A 26,326-nucleotide genomic window follows, 5' to 3' on the forward strand; every position below is an offset into this window, starting at 1 on the left:
ACCAACCATGGTAACAATCACAATGATCTAATAAAATAAATGTCCAAAATTGATTAAAAGTTTCCAATTTCTCCCTCTTGGGGGTAAATGTATCAAGCTGAGAGTTTTCTGGCGGGTTTGAAAAACCAATCAGGTTCTAGCTATCATTTATTTAGTACATTCTACAAAATGACAGCTAGAATCTGATTGGTTGCTACAGGCAGCATCTCCACTTTTCAAACCCGCCGGAAAACTCTCAGCTTGATACATTTACACCTTGGTCTCTAACCTTCTTATTATATTTAATTATAAAGCACTGACCAGTTACTCAGTGCTATACATTGATCATGATACCAATAAATACCATACAATGAAATGGAACAGAAGATAAAGATGGCCTCGCCCACATGAGCTTACAATCTAAGAGTTATGGGGAACACTTGATACATAAAGTAGAGCAATAATAAATGTAGGAGAAGTGGCTATGGTGGGGCTCCAGCATTATCAGACAATAATAAAGCATTTATTGGTGACATTTGTGTGTAGCTGGATCAATGAAAGTCAGTGGAAGGTAGAGACACAAAACATAAACCAGTCACCGCTGAAGTCCTACAACAGTTACTGACAACCATAAGTGTCCATCACCATTTACCTCCGTGAAACTTCCTTCCTCTTCTGGTTCTAGAACAGAGACCAAGCAGATGATCCACATGTTCAGGAGCAGCTGCTAAAACCAAGGAGACATCTAAGATCACCCAAAGAGGAAGAGTGAGGGCAACTGCAATGACAGATGACAGCTGTCATGGGGACAGCAGCTGAACTGTGATGGTATTCTGTAGACCATCTAAGCAGCCTTGTTCCTGGTGTGATGACGCTCTGTGGCACTACCACATTTATTATCATTTATATATCTCCAACATATTGCGCAGTGCTTTACAGAGTATGTTTAATCATCCACATCAGTCCCTGCCCCATTGGAGCAGACAGTCTACACTGTACATCACACAATCACTGTAGGGTCAATTTATGTCAGCAGCCAAATAATCTACCACTATATTTGGGAAGATAATTGGAGCATCTGGAGGAAACCCACAGAAACATCATCAAACCAAGCTTTAACCTAGGACCAGTCGCGATGGACCAGACGCAGACCCATAAGCAGTCAGGATCACTTGGCATCACTTGAATAAGTAACATTCGATGGGGTGTCAATCAAAAATATCACTTCCCCACCTAGGAGACCTCAGGGACCTTATAATGGGGAGACTTCTCTTTAAGCACCTGGGTCCCACACAGGCTGTCCCAAAACACCCCTTAAAGAGCCACTCTGGATGACCTATCACATGGGTCATAAGATTCACTCACATAAGTTCCAGAGACACTTTGTTGCTGAGCTCGACACCTGACCTTGGCACTCACGCTACAGTAACTGCGGATATGGGAGAACTACAACCCCCATCATGTCGTGTTTACTGAATTTGGCTATAACATATTTTTCTGCATTTTAATTACTGCTCTTCTATAAATATCAATAGTAAAGCCTAGATATTAAAAATAGATGACAATAAAAACATCCAGGGGCTGGCTGGGGGCATTCCCTTGTGGGCTACCTTGGGCTGGATCACTGTGCTACCTCAATTTTTTTTCCAAAAAATGTTCCTAATAATCTGATGAGAAGAGTCTCCCCTCCCCCCCCCCCTCCTCTTGGGCTAAAATCTGGGACCCAGCCCCTGAAAGAATCTAACAGAAGAATGAGGAATTACATTGTGCACTTGGTCAACATTTAAAATTAAGGACATTCACTGTAAATCTGGGTCTGTCCCTGTAGATTATGGACAGCTGGCAGCTCTGCAGACACTGAGCTCGCAGAACTAGACAGGTTACAATCTGCTGTGGAAACTTCCATACATAGAACGGCTCAGAGACACCCATCCTGCCTGCACATTACTATCTACAGATTCCATTCCAAGCTCTCTGGTGTAATAACATGACACATGCATCGCTGTGCAGCCGAGGAAGGCAGTGATTCAGGGTAATGTACTGGGTAGGTGATGGGCACACAGTGACAGCAGGTGCCCAATAGCAGTAGCTGCAGCCGGGGTTACCCTGCACAGCCAGCAATAACATTCTATCCTGGGAGCAAATGTTATCAGCACAACCTGCTAAGGAGGGTGGGAGGGGGAGGAAGAGGAGGAAGCACAGACTCCCAGGCAGGAGAGAGACTGGCAGCCCAGATGCATCGTGCAGGGACAGGGGACATAACAGCACTAGGAAGATACTACAGATGACAAGGGGGGAATAAAGCCGGGGGAGGGGGTGTAAGGTTCAGGCTGCTCACTTAGTGCTCCGCTCCCGGGCTTGTCAGTCTTTCCAATAATAGACTCAGATAAGGAAACAAAGGTCTATGTGTGCGAGGGGGATGAAGATGGGATAGGCGTCCATGCACCAGAGGAGACAGCAGGTCATTGACTGTAACATCCCACTGCTGGCACCAATGGAGGTTATGGAGCAAGAGGACACCCGACAGGTAACAGAGACAGATCAATGCTGGATAACAATCTCATAGTTACCCTGTTGCAGAACATCCTCTTTACTGCTTGCTGTGATAATTATTCCTCTCTGCAGAACAGTGTCCTGGGCCGAGCTACATAAAGATCTATCCTGCAGAGCATCTCTTAGAATAGACCAAAAATTGGATTTATTTGTGCATTTACCTGCTGGTGTTTACAAGTCATTTGTTTACAGCAGAGTTAGGTAATACGTGAATCTCCAGTGCATGCAGGGCATTCTGGCACTTGTAGTTCCGCAACAGCTGATAAGCCGCAGCTTGCTTGTGTCTGTTGCAGTAACTGGATTCTTGCACGTTCCACTTTGACTGCCCCTCTGCATACTCGGTTAAGTAGGAATTAAATCCTATGTTTACACTGCACTCATAGCAGTAGGCTTGTAAGATACAACGTGCTCAGTACTGTACTAGTCTTTCTGCAAGAACAATTTATATTCAGTGATTGTTTGATGTGTTTACAATCAGCTAAATATACCTGGAAGCAATTGTCAACTGTTGACAGCTACGTAATAATACAACACATTTAGCATTATACTGTGCTGTGGGAGATGGGGATTAATGGGGATTGAAGATTGTCAGAGAGAAGCTTTTATATAGGAAACTAGTTGATCACAGTCATTTGGGGACTCGACTGTGTGTACTTATATATATATATATATATATATATATATATATATATATGTACACAAATACCTATTAAACCTAAAGTACAACACATAACACTATATATATATATATATATATACATATATATATATACATATATATATATATATATATATATATATATATATATCTATTAATCATTTATTTATATAGCACCACTAATTCCGCAGCACTGTACAGAGAACTCACTCACATCAGTTCCCTGCCCCATTGGGGCTTACAGTCTAAATTCCCTATCACACACACACACAGACTAGGGTCAATTTGTTAGCAACCAATTAACCTACTAGTATGTTTTTGGAGTGTGGGAGGAAACCTGAGCACCCAGAGGAAACCCACGCAAACACGGGGAGAACATACAAACTCCTCACAGATAAGGCCATGGTCAGAAATTGAACTCATGACCCCAGTGCTGTAAAGCAGAAGTGCTAAACACTGAGCCACCGTGCTGCCGTGTGGCCCCAAATTTGTGTGTGTATGTATGTATATATAAATATATATATGTATATATATGTATATATATACACACACACACACAAATCTAAATCTAATTGTTTCATGAGCTTGACAACAATGGAGATCTTGTAGGCAAATATTACCCTACGCACCGCACACTTCCTGTCAATAATCCCATTGAAGGATGTGACAGTCACCATCATTTAGCAAAAAAAAAGTTGGATTAACAGAGAACAAACTGTACAACATATGTATACAATGTTAAATATTGCAATTTGTATACTGTATATTTTTAAATGGTATTACCATGTTTTTTTTATATATAAGGGATGTTATATTTTTGGTTTAGTGCCTGAAGCATCCTTCTGGTAAAATGTGTTACTCTCGTGTTGTGGTATTAGATGCATGTCTGATTTAACCCTTGGGGTTCTTTCCTATAGGTAATTTGTTTGGTCAGCGAGTGATGCTAGCTCTATTTTTTTGCTTTTTAGGAAGACATCTTCCCAGCACCAGAATTCCCAATTTATTTCACTTCAGGTAATCTCAATGTAAATGTATGTAACATTTGTGTGTGATACCGACCCCCCCTTCAATAACTATATCACTCTCAGGTCCAAGCATCCGGGTCAGGACTGCTTTAAATCATTAATGAGCCAAATATTGAGTGTAGCGCAAGGTTTACGGTTTCAGACTGAAGATTAGGACAAATGTTGTGTCCAGGATAATGATTATTAGGGTGTGTTTAGTATTTATGTTTCATTTTGTTTATTCGACCCAAGAAATCTTAGCCTTGTCAAGCAACTCATTTGAAAGCGGTGACCTGTTTTTGAAACAAGCGATCTCTTTTCATCTTGGAAACTCTTTCAGGGCCTGTTAGAATAATGTCTATTTATAGGCTTATTGAGATAACTCCAGTGCTGTATTTTGTTAATTGTTAATAAAAATGTAAAAAAAAAAAGAAGGAGACAGGAAACTGGAAACTGACAGTTGACGGAGATGTATGTTGCTACTGTATACTAAACACATCCTTAGCTTCAACACGACTGGGCAGTGCCCTGAATTGGCTGCTGGTAACACTATCCAGTGACTAATAGCAAGGACCAAGTTAAGTCCTAGCTCCATTACTAGAATGTCTAATACTAACATGGTGTCCAACCAATCGGCTTCTAGCTAGAATGTACAAGATAAATCATAGCTAGAATCTGATTGGTTTATTTGGGAAACACCTCTGTTTTTTCCTTTTTAGAGGTTCAGTAAATCTACCCCAAGGGTTCCATTTGCAAATACATTTCCTATCCTTTATCTTACAATTTGTTTGGGATTTTTTCTTGCAGAGTGTATCTAATATGTACCTCTTTTTATATAGTGGGGGCCAAGTGTGTGCTTTTTACGTTGCTTCATTCAAACCACTGACAACCAGATGACACAGTGGTGGGGAAGGGTGTAGACTTAGGGTAGTATACATCCACCACCCTGTATATTGAAAATCTGCTCAAATTAGGTACATGTTGGATACACTCTGTTGTGGGCTGCATCTAATCAACAGTTACCTATAGAATAGGAATACAATTTGCACATTTTACTCTTTCGGGCAGATTAATTTCTGCACAAATTTACTTCGGAAGGGTCTGCAAAGACACTCCGCGGTGATGCCTGGTCTCAATGAGGTCCGAGCAAAAATAAGCGAAGATTTCAGTATCGTATTAGTGTGCACAAATGGCTGGCGATACACCGCGCAGCAGTGAATCTGCCTCTGGGTCTGTTTTGCACATTTAACCACCCAAAAAAGTCACAAACCACGAATAAAGAAATAATACTTTTATATTGCCAAGTGCCGATATTGAGAGATAGTTTTTACTAATAAACAAAAAGACACCTTGACAATAACTGCAGCTCCCAACATTTCAGGCGGCTGCAGACAGATGTTGCAGGTGAATAATTGAACACAACTTGGCAGAGCTCCGGGAACCACCAAAAACACAAGTTGTGGTGAATTTTACACAAATTATGTCACGCGGTGTCTTAGTAGAGGGTCACTCTCCCCTTGTTCCTGCAGATCTGGGCGAGGATGCTGGGGTTTACATGGAGTTTATGATGAAGAGTAAATGTTACGATGCCATTCCTACAAGCTGCAAGCTGGTTGTGTTTGACACCTCTCTACAGGTAACAGGGGGTAATATACAGGGGTAATATACCGGGGGTAATATAAGCTGGAATATGTACAACAAAACCTTGACCAATCACCACGCTCATCACTACAGAAGACCACTTAAATCTATCGCTACCTGTCTCACATCCGCCCCTTCTTCAACCTTGTGTTTACTTATTCTGCTATTATGTATGAATGGTTTTTATGTATAATTTATATGTATAATTTATTTTTATGTGTGATCTATTTTTATGTATGATTTTGTTTTAGGAATGATTTGTTTTTAACAATGATTTGTTATACCCACTGTCCGGCGCTGCAGAACTTTGTGGCACCTTACAAACAAACAGTGGTGATGATGATGATGATGACGGTGATGATGACGATGATGATGGTGATGATGATGACAATGATGGTTATGATGAAGATGATGATGATGGTGATGACGATGGTGATGATAATGATGGTGATGATGATGATGGTGACGATGATGATGGTGATGACGATGTCAATGATGACGATGGTGATGATAATGATTATAATGATGATGATGGTGATGATAATGATTATAATGATGATGATAATGATGATGTTAATGATGATGACGACAATGATGGTGACGATGACAGTGATGATTGTGATGTTGATGATGATGATGGTGACGATGGTGATGATGATGGTGAGGACAATGATGACGATGATGATAATGATGATGATGATGACGACGATGGTGATGGTGGTGATGATAATGATGATGTTGATGTGATGACGATGATGATGATAATGACGATGATGGTGACGATGATGATGATGATGCCGATGTCAATGATGACGATGATGACGATAAGATGGTGATGATGATGATGATGATGGTGATGACAATGATGATGGTGATGATGATGGTGATGACAATGATGATGACAATGGTGATGATAATGATGACGATAATGGAGATGGTGATGATGATGAAGACGATGACCATGGTGATGATAGTGATGAAGACGATAACGATGGTGATGATGATGGTGATGGTGGTGATGATAATGACGATGATGATGATAATGCCGATGTCAATGATGACGATGATGACGATAATGATGGTGATGATGATGATGGTGATGACAATGATGATGACAATGGTGATGATAATGATGATGATGATGATGACGATAATGGAGATGGTGATGATGATGATGACGATAATGGAGATGGTGATGATGATGATGATGATGACAATGGTGATGATGATGACAATGGTGATGATAATAATGATGATGATGATGAAGACGATAACGATGGTGATGATGATGGTGCACACTATTTTGCAAAGTCCATGTCACAACACATATATGATTTATTGTGCAGTAATTATGTAAATCCCACAGACTGGATATTACAACATGCCATTTAGTAAGTATGAGGATAAAATACAGACGGGTGTAACGTTGTAATAAAGGTTTTATAAGATATCAACTGCTGCTGAAGCAATAGGCTCGTATTGATTGTTAGCTGTTTGCCAGCGTGTGGTGATTAGCGGTATTGCAGCCATGCTATGAGACTAGGGGTTAGCAGAACAGGAAGCTGATTTGGGGCCAAGGAGGCATGGGTGTAATTCCAGCACTGAACACACGTAAAGGTCCCCTAAAGCTAAAATACATGCTACCTTATATAAACTAGTTACTAATACCATTTACACACATATATACAGTGGTCAGACAATGAATTTGGTATTTTTTAGTTTCTTATAAAGTTTTGATAAAATAATGGCAAATACAAATATTTAATACTTTAGATAATCAATTTTTTTTATTTATTGGCCCATACTGGGCATTTTGTCCTCATTGCTGGTGTCAGCTTCGGTTTATTGACTGGTCCACAAGCTTTAAACCCAAACTTTCCAAGACGCCTCCGAACAGTTTTCAAATTAAAATGACCTCCTGCTTCCTTCCACATCATCATCACGTCACGGGGACGGGGCCAAAATGACTCGATTCCTGTCTCACCCACTTCTCTAGGAGGTGGGCTGGATGCGTGAAGGTGGCCAGCACTCCTGGTGGTTCAGGAGAACTACCTGACAATTTGGGAGTCTCCTGGACGGGAGAGGAGACTAGTATGGAATAGGTTCAGCAAGAGGTTGTTCTTCATCGTTGCAATATAGGGACTGTGCGTATCGTCTGCAAAAAAATACAAGACTTTGTCTTGAAGGACAAGATATGGATTTTACCTGAAAGGGTGGGGGTTGAGCACCTGTTTTTGCAGTGGTCACAGGGCAAATTAGATGCACACGTGGTACCACGTTGGAGGTAACACTTTTCCATTCAGTTAACAAGGTCCCAATCTATTTATATTCTGAATTGATTTGCTCAGAGGTAACATTGGACTGGGGGTGAGCAGCATAGTGAAATTAGCCAAAGGGGCAAACAGTTCAGTTCTCAGAAGCCTTGGCATTCATGTTTATGTGGACAAGTTCCAAACTGAGGCTGGCAATTATAATTTATAATACCTAAAGAATACAGAGAATATTAAATCCTTATTGAATCTGTACCTAGATAGTCTCTGCCACTATGTACACGCCTAATATACATTATAACTCGGGGAAACGTGGACATTTCTGTCTCCAGGTATAAAATGTTTCTTGCCCCGGCATATTCAGACTCCTGACATCCACCCGCTTCTTCTGTCTCTCCTCCTCACACAGATAAAGAAAGCCTTTCTGGCACTGGTGGCTAACGGGGTACGGGCAGCCCCTCTCTGGGACAGCAAACAACATTGTTTCGTGGGTATGTGTTTGAATACAATGTATATTTCTAGTGACTATATACTTAAAGACTTAGAACACACGAATGTTTGTTATACAAAATCAGCCCCCTTAACTTAAGTGGGATTTCATGTAAATTCAGACAGTTGTACCTTACCACGAATTTTTGGAAATAAGATTAAATTGTTTTTCTGTATTCTGCAAAGAGATGTAGCAACTATTAGATTGAGCAAAGTTATGGTTGTCCTATGATTACAAAACAAAAATACAGTTGTTGTCATCGCTTATCCTTAACACTGCATATCTGTGTGTATCTAGCAAAATAAAAACATGAGGTATTGGTTCATATTTTGATCAAAACTTTTAAGCCTGCATCCCAGCGTACAATGAGTTGTCCCTGATGCTGGGATGCAGGCTTAAATGTTTTGATAAAAATATGAACCAATACCTGATGTTTTTCATTTTGCTAGATACACAGATATGCAGTGTTAAGGATAAGCACTAACAACAACTGTCCTTTATTTTGTAGCTGGTATTATTATAAAATGGGATTACCTGAGCGCGGACTTATTTCTTCTCTGGTATTGTCCTATGATTACAGCAAGTTTTCGCGCCTCTGTTATATGATGTCTAGATTGTAAGCCGCTCATAACAGTGTGCGCCATAAAATGTTAGAGTATCATGTTAACATTATCAGAAAACACCTGGGCGACGTCCAGTAAAGCACACTCCCACACCATTTTCTGCCAACCTGCAGCAGGGATGAATGTTAAGACATTAAGGGGTATATTTACTAAACTGCGGGTTTGAAAAAGTGGAGATGTTGCCTATAGCAACCAATCAGATTCTAGCTGTCATTTTGTAGAATGTATTAAATAAATGATAACTAGAATCTGAATGGTTGCTATAGGCAACATCTCCACTTTTTCAAACCCGCAGTTTAGTAAATATACCCCCCAAGAGTTAAAATTGACAAAGAGTGCCCAAATCTTTGCTGTCAAATGTTTTCTATATGATAGTCTAATAGTGTCTGGATAATATTTAGGTTATATTTTCCAAAACATATAAATATACTATGTGATAGAGCACTCCGAATAAACTAACAAACTTATTTCAAACATGTTACAATACTGTTTATGTTACTCTATGGGGCATATTCAATTGTCGGGAAATCCCGCTGCGTTAAAACTACTACCGTTATTACGGTAGTAGTTAGCTGGATTTCAGCTCGCGGCTCAGGGAGCTGCGAGCTGAAATCCAGGGAGAAAATTACAGTATTAACGTTTTTTCCGCGGGATTTTCGGCGTTTCCGCCGACAATTGAATACGCCCCTATGTATAGCCGACTCTTTGGTTGTATAAATTTATTCTCGGCTATTTCCAATGGCTTTTCCAGTGACTGTGAGAAAGCAGAAGGGATTCACAGCCATGTGGGGTAATAAATACACATATAACATTTTCTAAATGCATTGCTTTTACTTTAAACGTTCTTTCTGTGATTTTCAGCCAAGTATTTATACAATCAGGTAATGTTTATTTTCGCTGACCATGGATACGACACAGAACTGTCTCCCAGATACAACTGCATCTAATGCAGAGGGTCCAGCAGAGCTTTGCCGTATTCCACTTAAAGAAAAATAAACAACTTTCCTTGATGATATAATCACAGCGCTTTGAAGCACAGAAGGAAGCTGTATATATATATAAAAAAAAAAAAGTGTTTAGTAAAAGTTGTAGGAGGACATGTACAAGATAAATTGCTTTATAAGCCACAGCAGATAATAGAGCAGAAACAGATGTGTGTTGTGACTTATTTATAATTCCGAGTATAAAGCAATCTGGATTCCAGGCTGCCCTTTGTCACGTCAGTAATGACAGCTATGAAATACTTTGCTCTGGGTGTTATAATGTATTCAGTTGTGATCGCTGACAGTGAATATTGCAAATGTTATTAGGATGTTATGTTCAGTGTCAGATTCTGCAATCACTGTTCTTATTACATACTGTATGTGACAGACCCTCTGTATTCTGCTTTTCCCAGGGATGCTAACCATCACTGACTTCATCAATATACTGCATAGATATTACAAGGCACCACTGGTACGGATGTACAGACTGTATGTAATGTACAATGTATATTGCTGATGTATATTGGGAACAGAGTACAAACAAGGTGGACTTTAAAAATACATAATTCTGTGTGTTTTCTGAGTAGGACATTTCTCAGGATGAGACCAGGGGATATATTTACTAAACTGCGGGTTCGAAAAAGTGGAGATGTTGCCCATAGCAACCAATCAGATTCTAGTTATCATTTATGAAGCACATTCTACAAAATGACAGTTAGAATCGGATTGGTTGCTATAGGCAACATCTACACTTTTTCAAACCCGCAGTTTAGTAACTATACCCCCAGGTCTGCATATGCGCTTGATTTGTGCCAGGAGTAACAAAAGTATAGAGATGCTTTGTCAGTGTTAGTAGTAAATGCTAAAGGGACATTACGCTGTTTGTACACAATATAATACTGTAATAAAGTATCATATACATACCAGAGAATAGTGTCTGGACAGTGTTATTAATAAATGTGAAAGTCACATTTACCATGTAAAATATAATTAAATGCAGATACAATTACAATATAAAAGTACAAATTAAATTCAATTAAACACAAACAGCCATTGTCTTCCCCTATAAAAATGTAAAAGAAAATCTTCTTCCCTGCCGAGGTCCGAATGCAAATATGAGTTAAGTAATGTGAATCGATGGGCGCGACTTCATTAAATACACTAACGCTTTATTTGCTATCAGTGGGAGGGGTCCATATGCAAGCAGCCAATCAGAAGCGGCCGCTGATCTTCATCCTCATCAGTGTGTACCGCAAGAGATACAGCGTCTAAGTCTACATCGGTCGCATTTACATGAACACATCCCCACTGTACTTGCCCTACGGTTGCCCGCTCCTTCCCACCCCTGTTCCGCTTACGGAGTACAAGGAGTCAGAAGCGCAAGATCCGACCAAATCTTCACATGGTCACAAGTGTAAGGATTTTTTGTGCGCATGCGCAGTACGGATATTCGTATTTTAAGCAACACAAAGACGCATCCCGCCAGCTCCTCCTGAGCCCTGAAGACTTTAGTGTTCCTTCCTAGTACAGACACTCTCTGGCTTATTTAACATTATGTAATTTGGAATTCATAGTGTGCAAATACCTTTTTTTTAATATTATTGTGAATTCAAGCTAATCAGACACTGAACTGGTAAAGATAAATATAAATTTGCACAACAAAGGAATAGAGGGAGTATGAATCGATTACACGCAGCCCCACTAGTTTAATGGTTAACGGTGCAGACAAATATTTTTTTCAAGTACTGTAATAGAATTGCAAAAATGCAAAAGTGTAATCAGGTAAAACATTGCTAAGTGTATCTCAAGTGTATCTCAGTACGTAACTAAATGGACTGTGTTTTTTGTCATTTCATATTTTCTTTCAGAGAACAAGGTGATTAATAATTGCTTTGTTTTATTATAAAGTCCTATTTTAAAATGATTTTATGTTCACCAATAGGTTCAGATCTACGAGTTGGAGGAACATAAGATTGAAACGTGGAGAGGTAAAATTATTATTCTTATTTCTGGTTCTATCTGGAGCTTTGTAGAGATGGATATAAACCCCCCCCCCTCTGTTTCTGTTACAGAGGTCTATCTGCAGAGCTCCTTCAAGCCGCTGATCTCTATATCTCCTGCTGACAGGTATGTACCTGGTTAACGTTCCTATAACGGACCCAGGGCTTTGTTACTTGTTACATGCAATGACTTATTAAAGCCTGTGTCCGGGTTCTAGTCTCTTCCACGCAGTCTATTCACTCATCAAAAACAAGATCCACCGGTTGCCGGTGATGGAGCCGGCCTCAGGCAACGTCCTGCACATTCTGACACACAAACGTCTGCTGAAATTTCTTCATATATTTGTGAGTAGAGGACATGGGGAAGATATCTCCTATAAAAGTGTATGTGAGAATGCAGCCTATGTATAGTAGTACAGTACAGTAATGGTGTATAGTGATAGAGTAATAGAGTATAGTAATGGAGTATAGTAATAGAGTACAGTGATAGAGTATAGTGATAGAGTAACAGAGTATAGTAATAGAGTATAGTAATTGTCTATACTGATAGAGTAATAGAGTATAATAATATAGTATAGTAATGGTGTATAATGATAAATTATAGTGACAGAGTATAGTGATAGAGTATAGTAATAGAGTATGGTAATAGTGTATAGTGATAGAGTAAAGTGGTAGAGTACAGTAATAGAGTACAGTAGTAGAGTAGAGTAATAGAGTAGATTAATGGAGTTTAGTAATAGAGTATAGTGATAGAGTAAGGTAATAGAGTAGATAAGTAGAGAATAGTAATATTGTATAGTAATAGAGTATAGGAATTGAGTAATACTATATAGCAATATAGTATAGTTATAGGGTATAGTAATAAAGTACAGTAATAGAGTACAATAAAAAAAGAGTACAGTAGTAGAGTAGAGTAATAGAGTTTAGTAATAGAGTATAGTGATAGAGTAAAGTAATAGAGAAGAGAAGTAGAGTATAGTAATATTGTATAGTAATAGAGTATAGGAATTTAGTAATAGTATATAGTAATATAATATAGTTATAGGGTATAGTAATAAAGTACAGTAATAGAGTATTGTAATAGTGTATAGTGATAGAGTGGTAGAGTGCAGTAATAGTAATATAGTATAGTAATAGAGTACAATAATAGTGTATAGTGATAGATTAGAATAGAAGAGTAGCAAGAATAGAGTTATAAAGTATAGTGATAGAGTATAGTATTTGAGTATAATTATAGTGTATAGTAATAGAGTAGAGTAATAGCGTAGAGTAATAGAGTATAGGATAGTACTAGAGTACAATAATAGTGTATAGTGAAAGAGTAGAGTAATAGAGTAGAGTAGAGTCATAGAGTATAGTAATAGAGTATAATAATAGAGTTTAGTGATATAGCATATTAATAGTGTATAATGATAGAGTACAGTGATAGTGTATAATGATAGAATATAGTAGTAGAGTATAGTAATAGAGTACAGTAATAGTGTATAATGATAGAATATAGTAATAGAGTACAGTAATACAGTACAGTAATAGAGTATAGTGATATAGTATAGTAATAGAGTACAGTAATAGAGTACAGTAACAGAGTATAATGATAGAATATAGTAATACAGTACAGTAATAGAGTATAGTGATATAGTACAGTAATAGAGTATAATGATAGAGTATAGTAATAGAGTATAGTAATAGAGTACAGTAATAGAGTACAGTAACAGAGTATAATGATAGAATATAGTAATAGAGTACAGTAATACAGTACAGTAATAGAGTATAGTGATAGAGTATAGTAATAGAGTACAGTAATAGAATATAGTAATAGAGTATAGTAATAGAGTATAGTAATAGAGTACAGTAATAGAGTACAGTTGGTATCTGTGTCACTGTTGCCCTCATACACCTGCAGGGCGGCACCATTCCCAGACCACGTTTCCTGCAGAGGACCATCCAGGAGTTGGGCATTGGGACCTTCAGGGATGTGGCCATTGTACACGATACATCCAGTATTTACAGTGCGCTGGAAATCTTTGTAGAGAGGAGAGTGTCAGCTCTTCCTGTAGTCAGTGAGTCTGGTGAGTACAAGTGCAGACTGACGACCTCTCCCCGTCACTAACAGGATCAGCTCTGGACGGAGTCCTTACTAAGGCTGTAATCAGGGACATTTCTAGATAGAGTCTGCACAGGTCAGTGTCACAGCGGACCCATCACCCACACACGGGCCTCATGCCTCAGTTATGCACAGAATAATGTACTGAACAGGGGAACAACACTGCATCCCTGGGCGCCGTAGCAAAATTTAGGGGAAAACCCTTATCTGAGTGTGCACAGGTCCAGAGAACAGAGTGGCAGCTCTGGGAAGGGGAGGGGGGGGGGGGGGCTGGCACGGCACTGCCGGGACCCTTCCCCTCCGGGCCCTATAGTGGCTGGAGCCCTTGTAGTCGCAGTAGCCCCGGCACCCGATCTGATACTTTACAAGCCAGTGCATTGTCCACAGATCTGTGCATTCAAACTTACAGATGTCCTCTATACAATACAGATACCAGTACAGTAACATCGATACGATACAGGGAGCATTCTGGTGTCTAATATATAATATAGGAACCATTTTAGTCTGGGAACATTCTAGTGACCTCTATACAATAGACAACATTCTAATGACCTATATACAATAAAGGGAGCATTCTAGCAACAGATATACAGTACACAGTGAATTACAGTGACTTCTTTACAATACAGAGACCACTCTAGTAACATCTGTTCAATGCAAAGAGCATTCTACTGAGCTATATACAATAAAGGGAGCATTCCAGTAACCAATATACAATACACAATGGTGCATTATAGTGACCTTTATACAATAGACAGCATTCTAATCACCTATATACAATACAGGGAGTATTCTAGTGATGGACATACAGTACACAGTGAATTACAGTGACTTCTATACAATACAGAGACCATTCTAGTAACATCTGTTCAATGCAAAGAGCATTCTACTGACCTATATACAATATCAGAAGGAGACAGGATGTGTAGTCAAGGTTAAAATCCAGGAATTAAACCGGGCAAAGTGTAAGCTCTTCTGATCAGGAGGATATCCTGTTACTGACGAAAAGATTATGTGAAATTGCTGGGTTTAAATGGACAAGCAATTTCCTTGATTGGCCACGTGGAGGGGGGGGGGGGAGGTGCAATCACTGAGCAATCAGATCCCACAAAGGACTCAAAACAACTGCACAACAGAGAAATGAATCACCAGTGTATGGTTACTGTCTGAGAGATCATGGTTCAATCCCTGGGACAGAGAGATATCAAAAGATGCCCAAAATGCATGTCCTTAAGTTGGAAAAAAACTGTCAAAAAGAGCAACTGGTATGTAACAAAAGTCAGGTATAAATATCCATTAAAATTCCGCTCCATGTACTGGGAGGAGTGTGCTCACTCTGCACTTTCTGACATCATCAAACTGCCAGCTTAAACCTGATTGGCTCTGAGTGGTCACATGAAACTAAAGTCACAAAATATATAGTCAATACTGAAGCCATCACCAACAACTAATTAAAACAACGCCAAAGGCATCATTACAAGAAGTGGGAGGGGCACAATATTAAAAGTAAATATCTTAATAAAGGTACATATGTTAGTAACTGTTCATTGTATTTAGACAGTTACTCCGCTTGTGCTATTAACTTTACATTTTGCAAAACTGTATGACGAGTTTACTTAAAATAAAAACATCACAGTTTAAGTGTCATAGAATGGAAGATGCATTATGTGACTAACAGACTTATCTAACAATGCATGTACGGTCCTAGATCTAAACCACATTTACCTATCCGAGAGTTCTCTGGGGATATTGGCAGAGTAGGTCACTCTCCCGGATCCTGATTGGCTGTCTCCTGAAGTGGGCAGGTCCTTGGTGACGTAATTTGATGCGAAACGCGCAAATTGACAAAATCTGTCAAGTCGTCGTCCGAAAAGTAGGCAAATAAGCAAAAAAGAATAAGTCATGACATAATGAGAACTGGCCCTTTGCGCTCCCATTTATGTAAGTCTTCAAAGTCTTTTACAATGAAGTATATATAGTGCCCAACTGGTGAACCTGGTTTTGAGTGCAAAGACCCTGTAAAGCAGTCAGAACAACGTCCATGTCTTCCTTCCACAAGGTAACAGCTGCTGCTTGTGATCACAACAACACAACAGGGCATTTAGGGATAAATATATCGGTGGTGCTGCGTAGTAAGTAACGGACGTGGTAACTGTAGGCTGTCTGCCACGCTCACCTGTATGGCGCTGTTACGTAAAGCAGGAAGAGAGAAGATGATGTTATATTGTACACACAGAGGATAGTTATAGACTGCAGGAGACGAGGACCCACGCTGCCCTCTTATTTCTGCCAGTGTCTTATTTCCAGGTGTACCCCCACTTCCCAGCCTTTGGGAATGCCCGGTGTAAAAGAGGGGTGCACTTACTTTTGTGAAGACACCTGAAAATGCACATGTTGGAAAAACATAATTTTATAGTCAAACCTACTCCTTCAGGACCCTTTGTTATAATACTTTTATATTATTTCTCTTAGCATAAGGCCATTCTCCCGCAACAAGCACACTAGCAAGTGGTCATGATGCAGGAGAATGCCCTGCTCCCCTGATAGTCCCAAGTATTCTAGGTGGGTCGGTAAGTACATTAGTTATGAGAGAGATGTCACTTTTGTGTATTTTAATGTTTTTATTACATTGGACAAAATGCCCCTAGGAATTATCCTTATTATAATAATGCAACAAGAAGGTGCAGAACAAACACCCTCCCTCATTTAGATAATCTCGCCCCGCAAAGCAAAATCCCCACTCGGTGCAGAATACCCCTGATCCGCCCAAATTTTCCCAAGGCATGGCGCAGATGGCCTGCCAATCCACACTCTTCCCCAGAGGTGGAACTAGCGAGCGATGCAGGGAAGCAGGGAACCGTGGCCGACACAGTTCCTTAGTTCCCTGTGCAGCAGGCCCCATTATCTCTGTGGGTCCCAGTGTACCACACCTGCTGCACCAATGGTATTCTTGCCAACTCTCCCTGAATGTCAGGGAGACTCCCTGAAATAGGGGTGATCTCCCTCACTCCCTGAAGAGTCTGGCATTCTCCCTGATGCTGAGCCAGTACAAGACGTGGTTGGCTTCGCCATCTGTAGCATGATGACACAGTTCAGAAATTGTGTCCTATGTCCATGTATTGATGCCTATGGAGGTGGCCATTTTCATGGAGACCAAGATTTAATCAAAGACTGACAGGTAAGACAACATGACTTCAGTAATGGAGACAGAAATGTAAAAGACACTTCAGTCTCTAGAGATTCATTAGCTGCTTTTCTTTAACACATAGTTGCCTACTCTACTGGAATGTCCGGGAGACTCCCGGGCTCCTGGGAGAGCAGGGAAACCTCCCGGTTCTCGCCCCCGCAATAGATGGCGGGGGGTGGGGGGGGGGGCTTAATGACGCAAATATTGCATCATAATAGCCCTGCCCCCTGCTGTAATTGGCCAAAATTGTGACAATTGTCTAGGGGATGGTGCCAAAATGATGCAATTCATCAAGCCCCGCCCCCACACGGCCACCTCCCCCGGGATCTCCCTGAAGCCAACGAGGAAAAGTGGGCAAGTATGCCCAATGGTAGCTCCGCCACTACTCTTCCCCGTAAAAACAGCATTTGTGCAAAAATGACATTTGCACTCAGCATTTGTACTGTTGTCAATGATTCCTACAGCGGTACAGTATTCTTTTTTTCCTGACCAGATGTAAGTTGTATAAATAATATGAATAATGTCAAAAATTGTCATCACTAACCTGATAAACTACTTTTAGACCAATCCTGATATAGTCTTGGGCCTCATCAATCCATCTAGGGTAAACATCAGCTGGAGAATGCTCTCAGAGCATGCAACTTTTTAAATGAACCAAGGAGAACCGGGTAATCTTATCCAGATGGGACAATTAGCTAATCTTACTACTTGCAGATATCAGTCATTGTTACAGCATTTAATATTTCTCTCTTCTATTTACTGCTGGATATTTCTGATGTATTTTACTTGTTATATTTACAGGTCAGGTTGTAGGACTATACTCTCGCTTTGATGTCATAGTGAGTATACAGATCATTAATACACTTTCTTTAATGCAGGGGATTTAATCGTGTGTCCTCCTGGTGCATCCGTCCTGTATTATCTAACCAGTGTTCAGTTCCCTGTCTCTGTCTCTGTCTAATACTCCTGGGGGAGGGATCAGTTCATGTCTAATCTGACAGTGGCTGCCTGTACCATTGATCGCAGATTCTCAGGCCATCTCATTTATTCTAAAGCCACAGAAAATCCCCAGACCCTTCTATTATTAGGTTTGTGTTTCATCTTTCATAGCCGTTAAAGAGCCCAATCTGACCTAGTTAAAGGGCCAAAAGACACAAAATATAAAAGAAACCAATATAAAAAGTCATCTTGTAACATTAACAGTTATGTTGTTTCCATTGCATAATAGAGAGATACATGGGTGAGTTTATGCGGAGGTCAGGAAGTGACATATAAACTATTGTCCTCTGTTATCAGCAATTCCAGAGTCACTAAATACAATTACTACCCCATATGAAAGGGTTTGATGAACTTGCTTATGCTGTAATTTTTGGAGTCATCATTAATAACTTATAAAACCCAGATAATAATGTTAATGAAAATGACATCCAACACAGAGAACAATAAGTGCATTCTGCAGTTCGTCAAAAAATCTAAAATAAATAGGGAAATTTAAGGGGACGAAATATTTTGGGACAAATCCGTGAATATTGGGACTGTCACTGAGAATGAGAGACTATTGTCCGCTGTGCATTTTCTTTTTTTGTATAGTAATGCCAATAATTTATATGCATTTGTTGGTTTATTAATTTTGCTTGTCCGGGTTTTAAACAAGATATTAATGTGTTTGTATACCAGCATCTGGCAGCCCAGAAGATCTATAATAACCTGGATATAACGGTGGGCGAGGCTTTGCGGCTGCGCAGTCTGAGTCTGGAGGGTGTGCTCATGTGTTACCCCTATGAGACCCTGGAAGCTGTGATAGACCGGATAGTAAGAGAACAGGTACTGACTATGTACACATCTGTACGTTATATACACGTGTGTACATTATATACGTGTCTGTACATTATATACACGTCAGTACATTATATACACGTCTGTACATTACACAGTTATATACAGGTACGTCCCTACATTATCCATCAGGTCTCATCCATCTGGGTCGGTCCATGGCGCCCTGTATCTTTGTGCATTTTAATTAAATTATTTGCTCTCCTAAATCAGGCACCTAAAGATGCAATTTTTTTATACATTTAGAAATGTTTAACATCAATAAGTTTTGCCAATGGAATGTTTATATATATTTTTATCAACCATATTTATGGACAATGATTTCCCACTGACCTTCTTTAGATACTGTCTGCATTAGGCAACGATTACCGGCAAGGCCGAATCAGCCTCATTGGAGCCTGTAGACTAGAGGTTCCCTTAAAATGATTTGTTACTCATTTGAAGAGGCCGCAAAATAAGTTAACTAAGTCTGTAGGATTTACTAGAGGAACAGAGGAGCCATATTTCAGTTATGCCGTGCCTCTCGACATTGTTAAAATATCCCTATGGGGAGAAGTGTTTGCGCTACCAGAGTTGGCGAAGGCATTCTGTTGGGTGGGTGTGGTCGCGCCACATAGAGAGCGGTCATGCCAATCACAAATGTCGATGTGCCCAAGGTCTTCTCAGTACATTTTTCTCTACGATAGAAACAAAAAAAATAAATACGTGTTGTGTAGAGCAAAAGCCGCCTCCTCTACTGCCTTTAGGCACATGTCTACTATGCCTGACCCTAATCCTGGATCTCTCCTTCACACTTCTGATATCTCCCTCTCTTCTGTTTCACTCTTGTGTTCCTCCTCAACAGGTCCACCGACTGGTCCTGGTGGACGCAGACCATCGCCCCTGCGGGATTGTGTCTCTCTCCGACATCCTCCAAGCCCTGGTCTTAACCCCTGCAGGTATTGATGCCCTTAATTCCTAACCCTGCGAAGGCTCTTTTCATCCTTCACCCTGCACCTCCTTCTCCTCTCTAAGGCACAGGTACGCCCCCGTCATCACTTGGCAGGAGCAAACGTCAGTGTGAGAGATTGTCTGCACAGCTCGACTCTGCACTTTGCACCTTGGAGGCCCCGAGCGCTGCACTTCTGCTGCCGTGGAGGTTGTGTGTACTGCCTGAGATTGTGCTTATCTCTGCTGCTCTGTCAGGTGTCCTGGGCCTTGCTTCTCTCTCCCCTACACATGCAATTCTTTTATCCCACTTGTATATGTCTGTTGTAAACCACTTTGTTTGCAAACAGACATTGGACAATATGTGTGACGTTGCATGTCATTCCTTGCAGCTGCATAGGAAGCGGTCAAAATATTTTTGCAATATGTTGCGGAAAACGGATTAACGTTTTGAAAGAAATATTTTGAGGATAGTTTTTTCCCCAATCTCTGAGTGTCACTCTGATCTCTGTTTCCTGCTTTGTGGGTTTTTACGATGCTGCTTCCGTTACGGTGTTTTCTGTGAGTACGTTTGTTAAAGCCGCCTTTTGCGTATCACGACTTTTCTGTCTTTGCAGGTATAGATCGCAATTCCTTGTGATGGACGCTCAGGGGTGCATGTGAAGCCAGCCGCCGCTTCCTGGACTAGTTTGATAGGACATTTTGGGGGGTAGAGGCCGGAGCTACGTGACCACCAGGACAGGATGAGAGATTGGAAACCATAGTGAGCGCTCGCTGTCAGTCAGCGCCTGGTGGTATCCGATCATCTGAGAAGGGACCTTCACAGAGTCTTCTCAAGAGTGGATCAAGAAAATACTCCGGGGCTTCAGGCTGTGAATTCAGTTTAATTTTCTGGCTATTCATTGTGATTATTACAGGATATCTCCTGATCACGGAACCTTGGTTGGGGTGGAGAAATAACGGAATTGTTCCCGTTTCAAGAAAATGTATTTGTTGTTTCCTGATAGAAGCTCTGGAGAGGAGCCCAGATCTGTGCTGTGTAGAACATGACACTAGAGCAGGACTCGTCATTACGTGATATCTGCTGTTTACATTGTGCGTAGCCATCGCATATGTCTCATATATATATATATATATATGTCTCATTGAGATTTTGTAGGAAACGTAAATTAGCATATATAATATTCCCTAAGTGTACAGCCCCAAGTAATGCAGTTTATGCATAACTCTGTATTGTGTTCAATGTTTTTGTAGAGATTCCTTAGCTGCAAACATTTTTTAAAATGCATCTAGACACATCATACGTGATAAGTCAGTGATGGATACACTGCAAGGGTCACAAATGGGGCCCTCTGTACTTCAAAAGAGGCTCACGTTGCCCTTAATCTCAATAATAAGAAAAACAGCCCAACATCAGTCACTTATGTGTCCTAAAACACCTCTCACATGCTCATCAAACCTTCCTCATCCCACTCAGTCCCCCAACTTGTTGCAAAATTCCTCCACATGCCCTCAGACCCCCCCACTTGTCCCAAAATCCCCCCACATGCCCTCAGACCCCCCCCCCCACTTTCCCCAAATTCCCCCACATGCCCTCAGAACCCCCCATTGTCCCCAAATTCCCCCACATGCCCTCAGACCCCCCCCCCCACTTGTCCCAAAATCCCTTCACATGCCCTCAGATCCCCCACTTGTCTCAAAATCCCCCCACATGCCCTCAGACCCCCCCCCACTTGTCTCCAAATTTCCCCACATGCCCTCAGAACCCCCCACTTGTCCCCAAATTCCCCCACATGCCCTCAGACCCCCACTTACCACAAAATGACCTTCATTCCCTTACATGCTGTGAGGATCACACATCCTACTTGAGATCACATAGGCAGTTTCTTCAACGAAAACACAGTTTATTCCGTAGATGGCAATACAGACTAGTGGATATACAATCACCGGACCGATTAGATTCTTCATAGGTAGGAAAGAAGCACAGCTCCTAGTCTACGAACACTCTCTATACAGTCAAAGCACAGGTTATATACCCTTAAGTATTCCCATGGTGGTGGAGCTCACGGTGGGCGGACTAGGGGCAGTAGCCAGGTTATGATAGGTGGTCCAGTGATAAGCCATAACCCTGACGGCCTCCCCCAGGGTGATTGGGGACTGTTAGATCCCGATGGGGAAGGTGCCTAGGAGTCTAATACAGGGATACCTGTATAGCAATGACCTGGTTGACTAACCAGGAGAGATTTGATAACATTATCCATGCGTACACCAATTGTTTAAGCTCGACATCCTGTCCTCACTTACCCCTGATTCCACGTTGTGTCATTTAAGAATACCTTGTCTGGCTTATATAGCTATGTTCCTATTAGCATAAATGTGCATGCGCATCATTCAATAACCTATGTGAAACAAGCGCACAAAAAGAATAAATGCAAATAGACTGTAAGGCAGTGAGTAGGAGACGGATCATATTATGCAGATAGAGGGGTGGATGCCGAGTGTCTCTCTGCTTTATTCGCACGAGTCCAAACATCTCACTATGTGGTCCCACACGTGTCATCTAGAAATCTCTCACTTGCAACAAAATACTTCCCTTAAACCTAAAATGCCCCAGAGGTTCTCAGATCCAAGATGTGCTACGAAACTCCCGTCAGACTTCACCACGGCACTCTAACCACCCACCTAATCCCACATGCCACTCAAAACGTCCGCGCATGCCCCCAATGCAGTCCTTACTGGGTGTACTAGTCACCTCGTGCTACTAATCTAATGACCTCTAATTGGTGACTAATTGTTCAGCCACTAATTAATGGTCATTGGATTTGTACAGGGTGTTCATTGGTAATTATTAATACCACCCTGCCCAAAACTTCCTGCTTTTCCTTATCAATGAACTTCAATTACTCAGAAATCACGTCCGGAGCTGTTTCCCGCAGAATAAGGAGGGAGAGCACATAGCACAGACTGTGTACGACGTGGGGGCTACAAGTATAGTAGGCAGGTTATTGGTAAGAGAAGACCGGGGGTATAAAGCTGAAAGGAACTGGGGGCCGCAGGTGACTGTTTGCCAAGTGCCAAGTGTTGCCCATCACTGGTTTAGGTAGATCGTAGTGGACTACAACCTCCATCACGATATGAGATTAATGTCACTTTTTGCTGGGATGTAATAGTTTTGTTTTGATTTTTTTATGCCTAGACTGAGAACATTTGTGAACGGTCAGGGTTTACTTTTAAAATTTTTTGCATTTCCTTCTGTATGACACACGTAGACTTCAATGTAAAACTACATTATCTGTGCAGTAACATTATACTGTCATTGTACACAGGGTTATTTTAGTGTAACTTTATTACCAGATCACTATTTACAGGGATTTTCCAGCAAGTAATTCATATCGGGCGTGGATGTGAGTGGGCATTGAATCTGGTACCAGACAGGACGGCAACAACTGTTCTTCAGCTAGGAGACTTATTTTCTGCTTAATTTTACAGACAGAGCAGCCCATCACTGATGATTAGAAAGCGATAGGAATCACAGTGGAGGGGCCCATACTAAATTGCTACATGGAGGGAATTATTTGAAAATAAGGACCGATTGCCGCTAATGGACAACCCTTTGGCTAACTTGTGCAAATTGCAACAGTAATGGTAAAATTGAGAGTATTGGGCCTGATTCGTCTGCGGACGTATCTGTCGATTTTGTGCGGATCGTGCGCAAAAACACACCGCATGCCCACAAGTGGGAGATAAGTACGCAAAACTGCGAGTTAAGTAAAAATTATTACTTAACATAATAACGAATTTGTATGCAACATCACTTATGAAATCCTGCGTTTTTTTAAGTAAAAAGGGGTGTGCGATGGGTGGATACAGTTGTGGCGTAACGAAAATGGGCGTCTACCTCAGGATACGTAAGAACAATACTCTGTTGTATGCAGCGTTTTCATGAAATCCATGCGCAATACCTAGACAAGCTCAGGGTCATGTCTAACTCCAAATAGCTAACAGCGGCAGTGCAGAGAAAGCTAAGAGTGAAAATCCACTCTTGTCCCCCTGGTCACAAAAATGACAATACTAGACCTACATACACTTCTCACTGAACAAACCATTATTATTTTATTTTTATTTTTTTATGTAATCTTTTTTCTTTTTCTTTTTTCCATTTTAAAGAAAACATTGTGAAACGTTTCTAAATTTCAGCAGTTGATGTATGATATTTATAGTTATCATTTATATTTTGTTTTCATGTTTGTTGTTCATGAGAAGTTTTCTCTGTCTTATGTTAACTGTATGAAATATTATTGGAGCCATAATAATGCTTCTCTATTTGAAAATGTTGTTATGTGCCTGTTTAATAGTTGAACAGTTTCGTATTCTGAATTGAACTTTCTACTTCATATCCGTAGTTGTTCGCATCTCCATGTTGTGTATTTTTTTGCGTTACGTAAGTGGTTTTCTGAACCGATTCATCTTGGTACGTATCTAGAGGTCCGTTGCCTGTTGAACTGCTCATTACTAATCTTCCTGATTTTTGCTTAAAATATGCAGCGCAAGTTGCGAACAGTTTGCGTTCACTAATGAATGAGGCCCATTGTGCTTCTATTCACAAGTCGAGTCAACAACTGTAGTTTTGCATTAGGCCTGCAGTAAACACTGGTTATAAAATAAGCTCTGTGATGTCACTGAGAGTTCTGGGACTTTGGAACTGTATCACTGTGAGTGACAGGATCTGCTGGTTCTGCACTAACCTCCCCCCCTCCTCCTTCTGCTGCTCTTTCAAAAAATAAAACTACGATGCACTTTTCAGAATGACAGTACTGTCACTTTTTTCTTTCGTTCTTTTCTCTTCTTCAGTAAAGATTAACCACAGATTCTCAGCAAACTATAAAACTAAAATGATTTCTCAAGCATTGCATTACATATGTGATATTGATAGGTAAATTCCCTTTTTAATGGGGCGTATGGTTGGCACCCCAGAAGTAGTGTAAGCTAGCATTCCACAGGCCCGGTGGTATAGTAAAGAGACAAAGGTCCTCCCAGTAGCATTGGAATAAAACAAGGTACACGTGGCTAAGATTGCATAAAAACGTGGGTTTATTCTCTTTGCTTGTGGTGTAAGGTTTTAACACAGCGGCAGATAAGTAGTAGTAGTGTAGGTAAATAATGCCATGAGACCTTCAATATGCAATGTTATTCAAGTTGTCACAAAATAAATAACAATTTAGGAATCTTGTTTCAGCAATAGCAACAATATGCAAGCAAAAATTACTACAACACATAGGTCGCTGAATATCTCACTGGGAAGTGAGGTACAAGTGCTTCAGTGAAATGGGTTTCACCGGATAAATACTTTTGAAAGACTATCGGTTGCTAACCCTAATTAGACAATTACACTAAGTGCTGCTGCAGCAGATTATTTAGACAAATCAATCACAATAGACTTTTAGTGCAATTATACAGATTCCAGATATCACCAAAAAATCAGTAGAGATGCCACAAGAGTTAATCCAACTTGATCAGGTTAGATGCTTTATTAGAAATGACTGTAGGCTGGGGTCACTTTACAATAAATAGAACCCACAGGGGTAAATTGTAATCCGTAGGTTAAAGCAAAGTTTTGCTGGCCACATAAAGCTTATTAACTTGTAAAGGATGAGTAATCGACTAGATGTACATGACTCCTGAGCTTGGTGTAAGAAACAGTAATTCTGCACAAATACATGTTTTCCAGTGTAAGGGACACAATCTTCACTTAGTAATCCATCTATTGGAATAAGCAGATCTCTCCCAGCAACGGTAGAGTTAAACAACTTGCAATTCTGTACCCAGTAACCATTTCAGGCAATTTCACAATAGGATAAAACTTCTGATGCAATATAGACACACCCTTGTGACAAATTGTTTCTCTCTATGCCCCTAGCACACTGCTTCAGCTGGCTGATAAACTTTAAAAATACAGCAGATTTGGCTGAAATAATCTCTTCCTTCAGACAGCAGTATAACCTCTCAATAGCAATGCTGCAGTCCCGGTCAGAGGTTTTAATAAAACAACTTGATGTCTCACTTGTTTCACTGTA

At 40.5% G+C, this 26,326-nt stretch overlaps 1 protein-coding gene across 3 annotated transcripts; it reads left to right on the forward strand.

The window, feature by feature from the left end:
• The first annotated feature begins 1,863 nt into the window (after positions 1-1,863).
• On the forward strand, positions 1,864-25,061 carry PRKAG3 (protein kinase AMP-activated non-catalytic subunit gamma 3). Of its 3 annotated transcripts, none has more exons than XR_012678326.1 (13): positions 1,864-2,506; positions 4,159-4,204; positions 5,724-5,830; positions 8,515-8,596; positions 10,615-10,673; positions 12,144-12,189; positions 12,274-12,328; positions 12,420-12,546; positions 14,105-14,270; positions 18,294-18,331; positions 19,170-19,316; positions 20,170-20,463; positions 20,870-25,061. XR_012678326.1 is itself a non-coding variant. In XM_075181027.1 (13 exons), the coding sequence occupies exons 1-13, from the start codon at positions 2,420-2,422 to the stop codon at positions 20,890-20,892; spliced, it is 1,077 nt and encodes a 358-aa protein (XP_075037128.1). In that variant the 5' UTR covers positions 1,865-2,419; the 3' UTR covers positions 20,893-25,061. The 3 variants fall into 3 exon arrangements, 1 of the variants encoding a protein (XP_075037128.1); XR_012678325.1 differs by having other exon boundaries at positions 20,170-20,345; XM_075181027.1 differs by having other exon boundaries at positions 1,865-2,506; positions 20,170-20,263.
• Positions 25,062-26,326: the final 1,265 nt, after the last annotated feature.

This window comes from Mixophyes fleayi, chromosome 7 (assembly GCF_038048845.1).
Source record: "Mixophyes fleayi isolate aMixFle1 chromosome 7, aMixFle1.hap1, whole genome shotgun sequence".
Lineage (NCBI taxonomy): Eukaryota > Metazoa > Chordata > Amphibia > Anura > Limnodynastidae > Mixophyes > Mixophyes fleayi.

What these genes read in the sequence shown, in the direction of transcription:
- PRKAG3 (XM_075181027.1), top strand. Translation starts at nt 2,420, where the DNA reads ATGCACCAGAGGAGACAGCAGGTCATTGACTGTAACATCCCACTGCTG. An exon ending in TGTTTGACACCTCTCTACAG is followed by an intron (nt 5,831 to 8,514) that starts GTAACAGGGGGT and finishes CTCCTCACACAG; the next exon opens with ATAAAGAAAGCCTTTCTGGC. An exon ending in CAAACAACATTGTTTCGTGG is followed by an intron (nt 8,597 to 10,614) that starts GTATGTGTTTGA and finishes TGCTTTTCCCAG; the next exon opens with GGATGCTAACCATCACTGAC.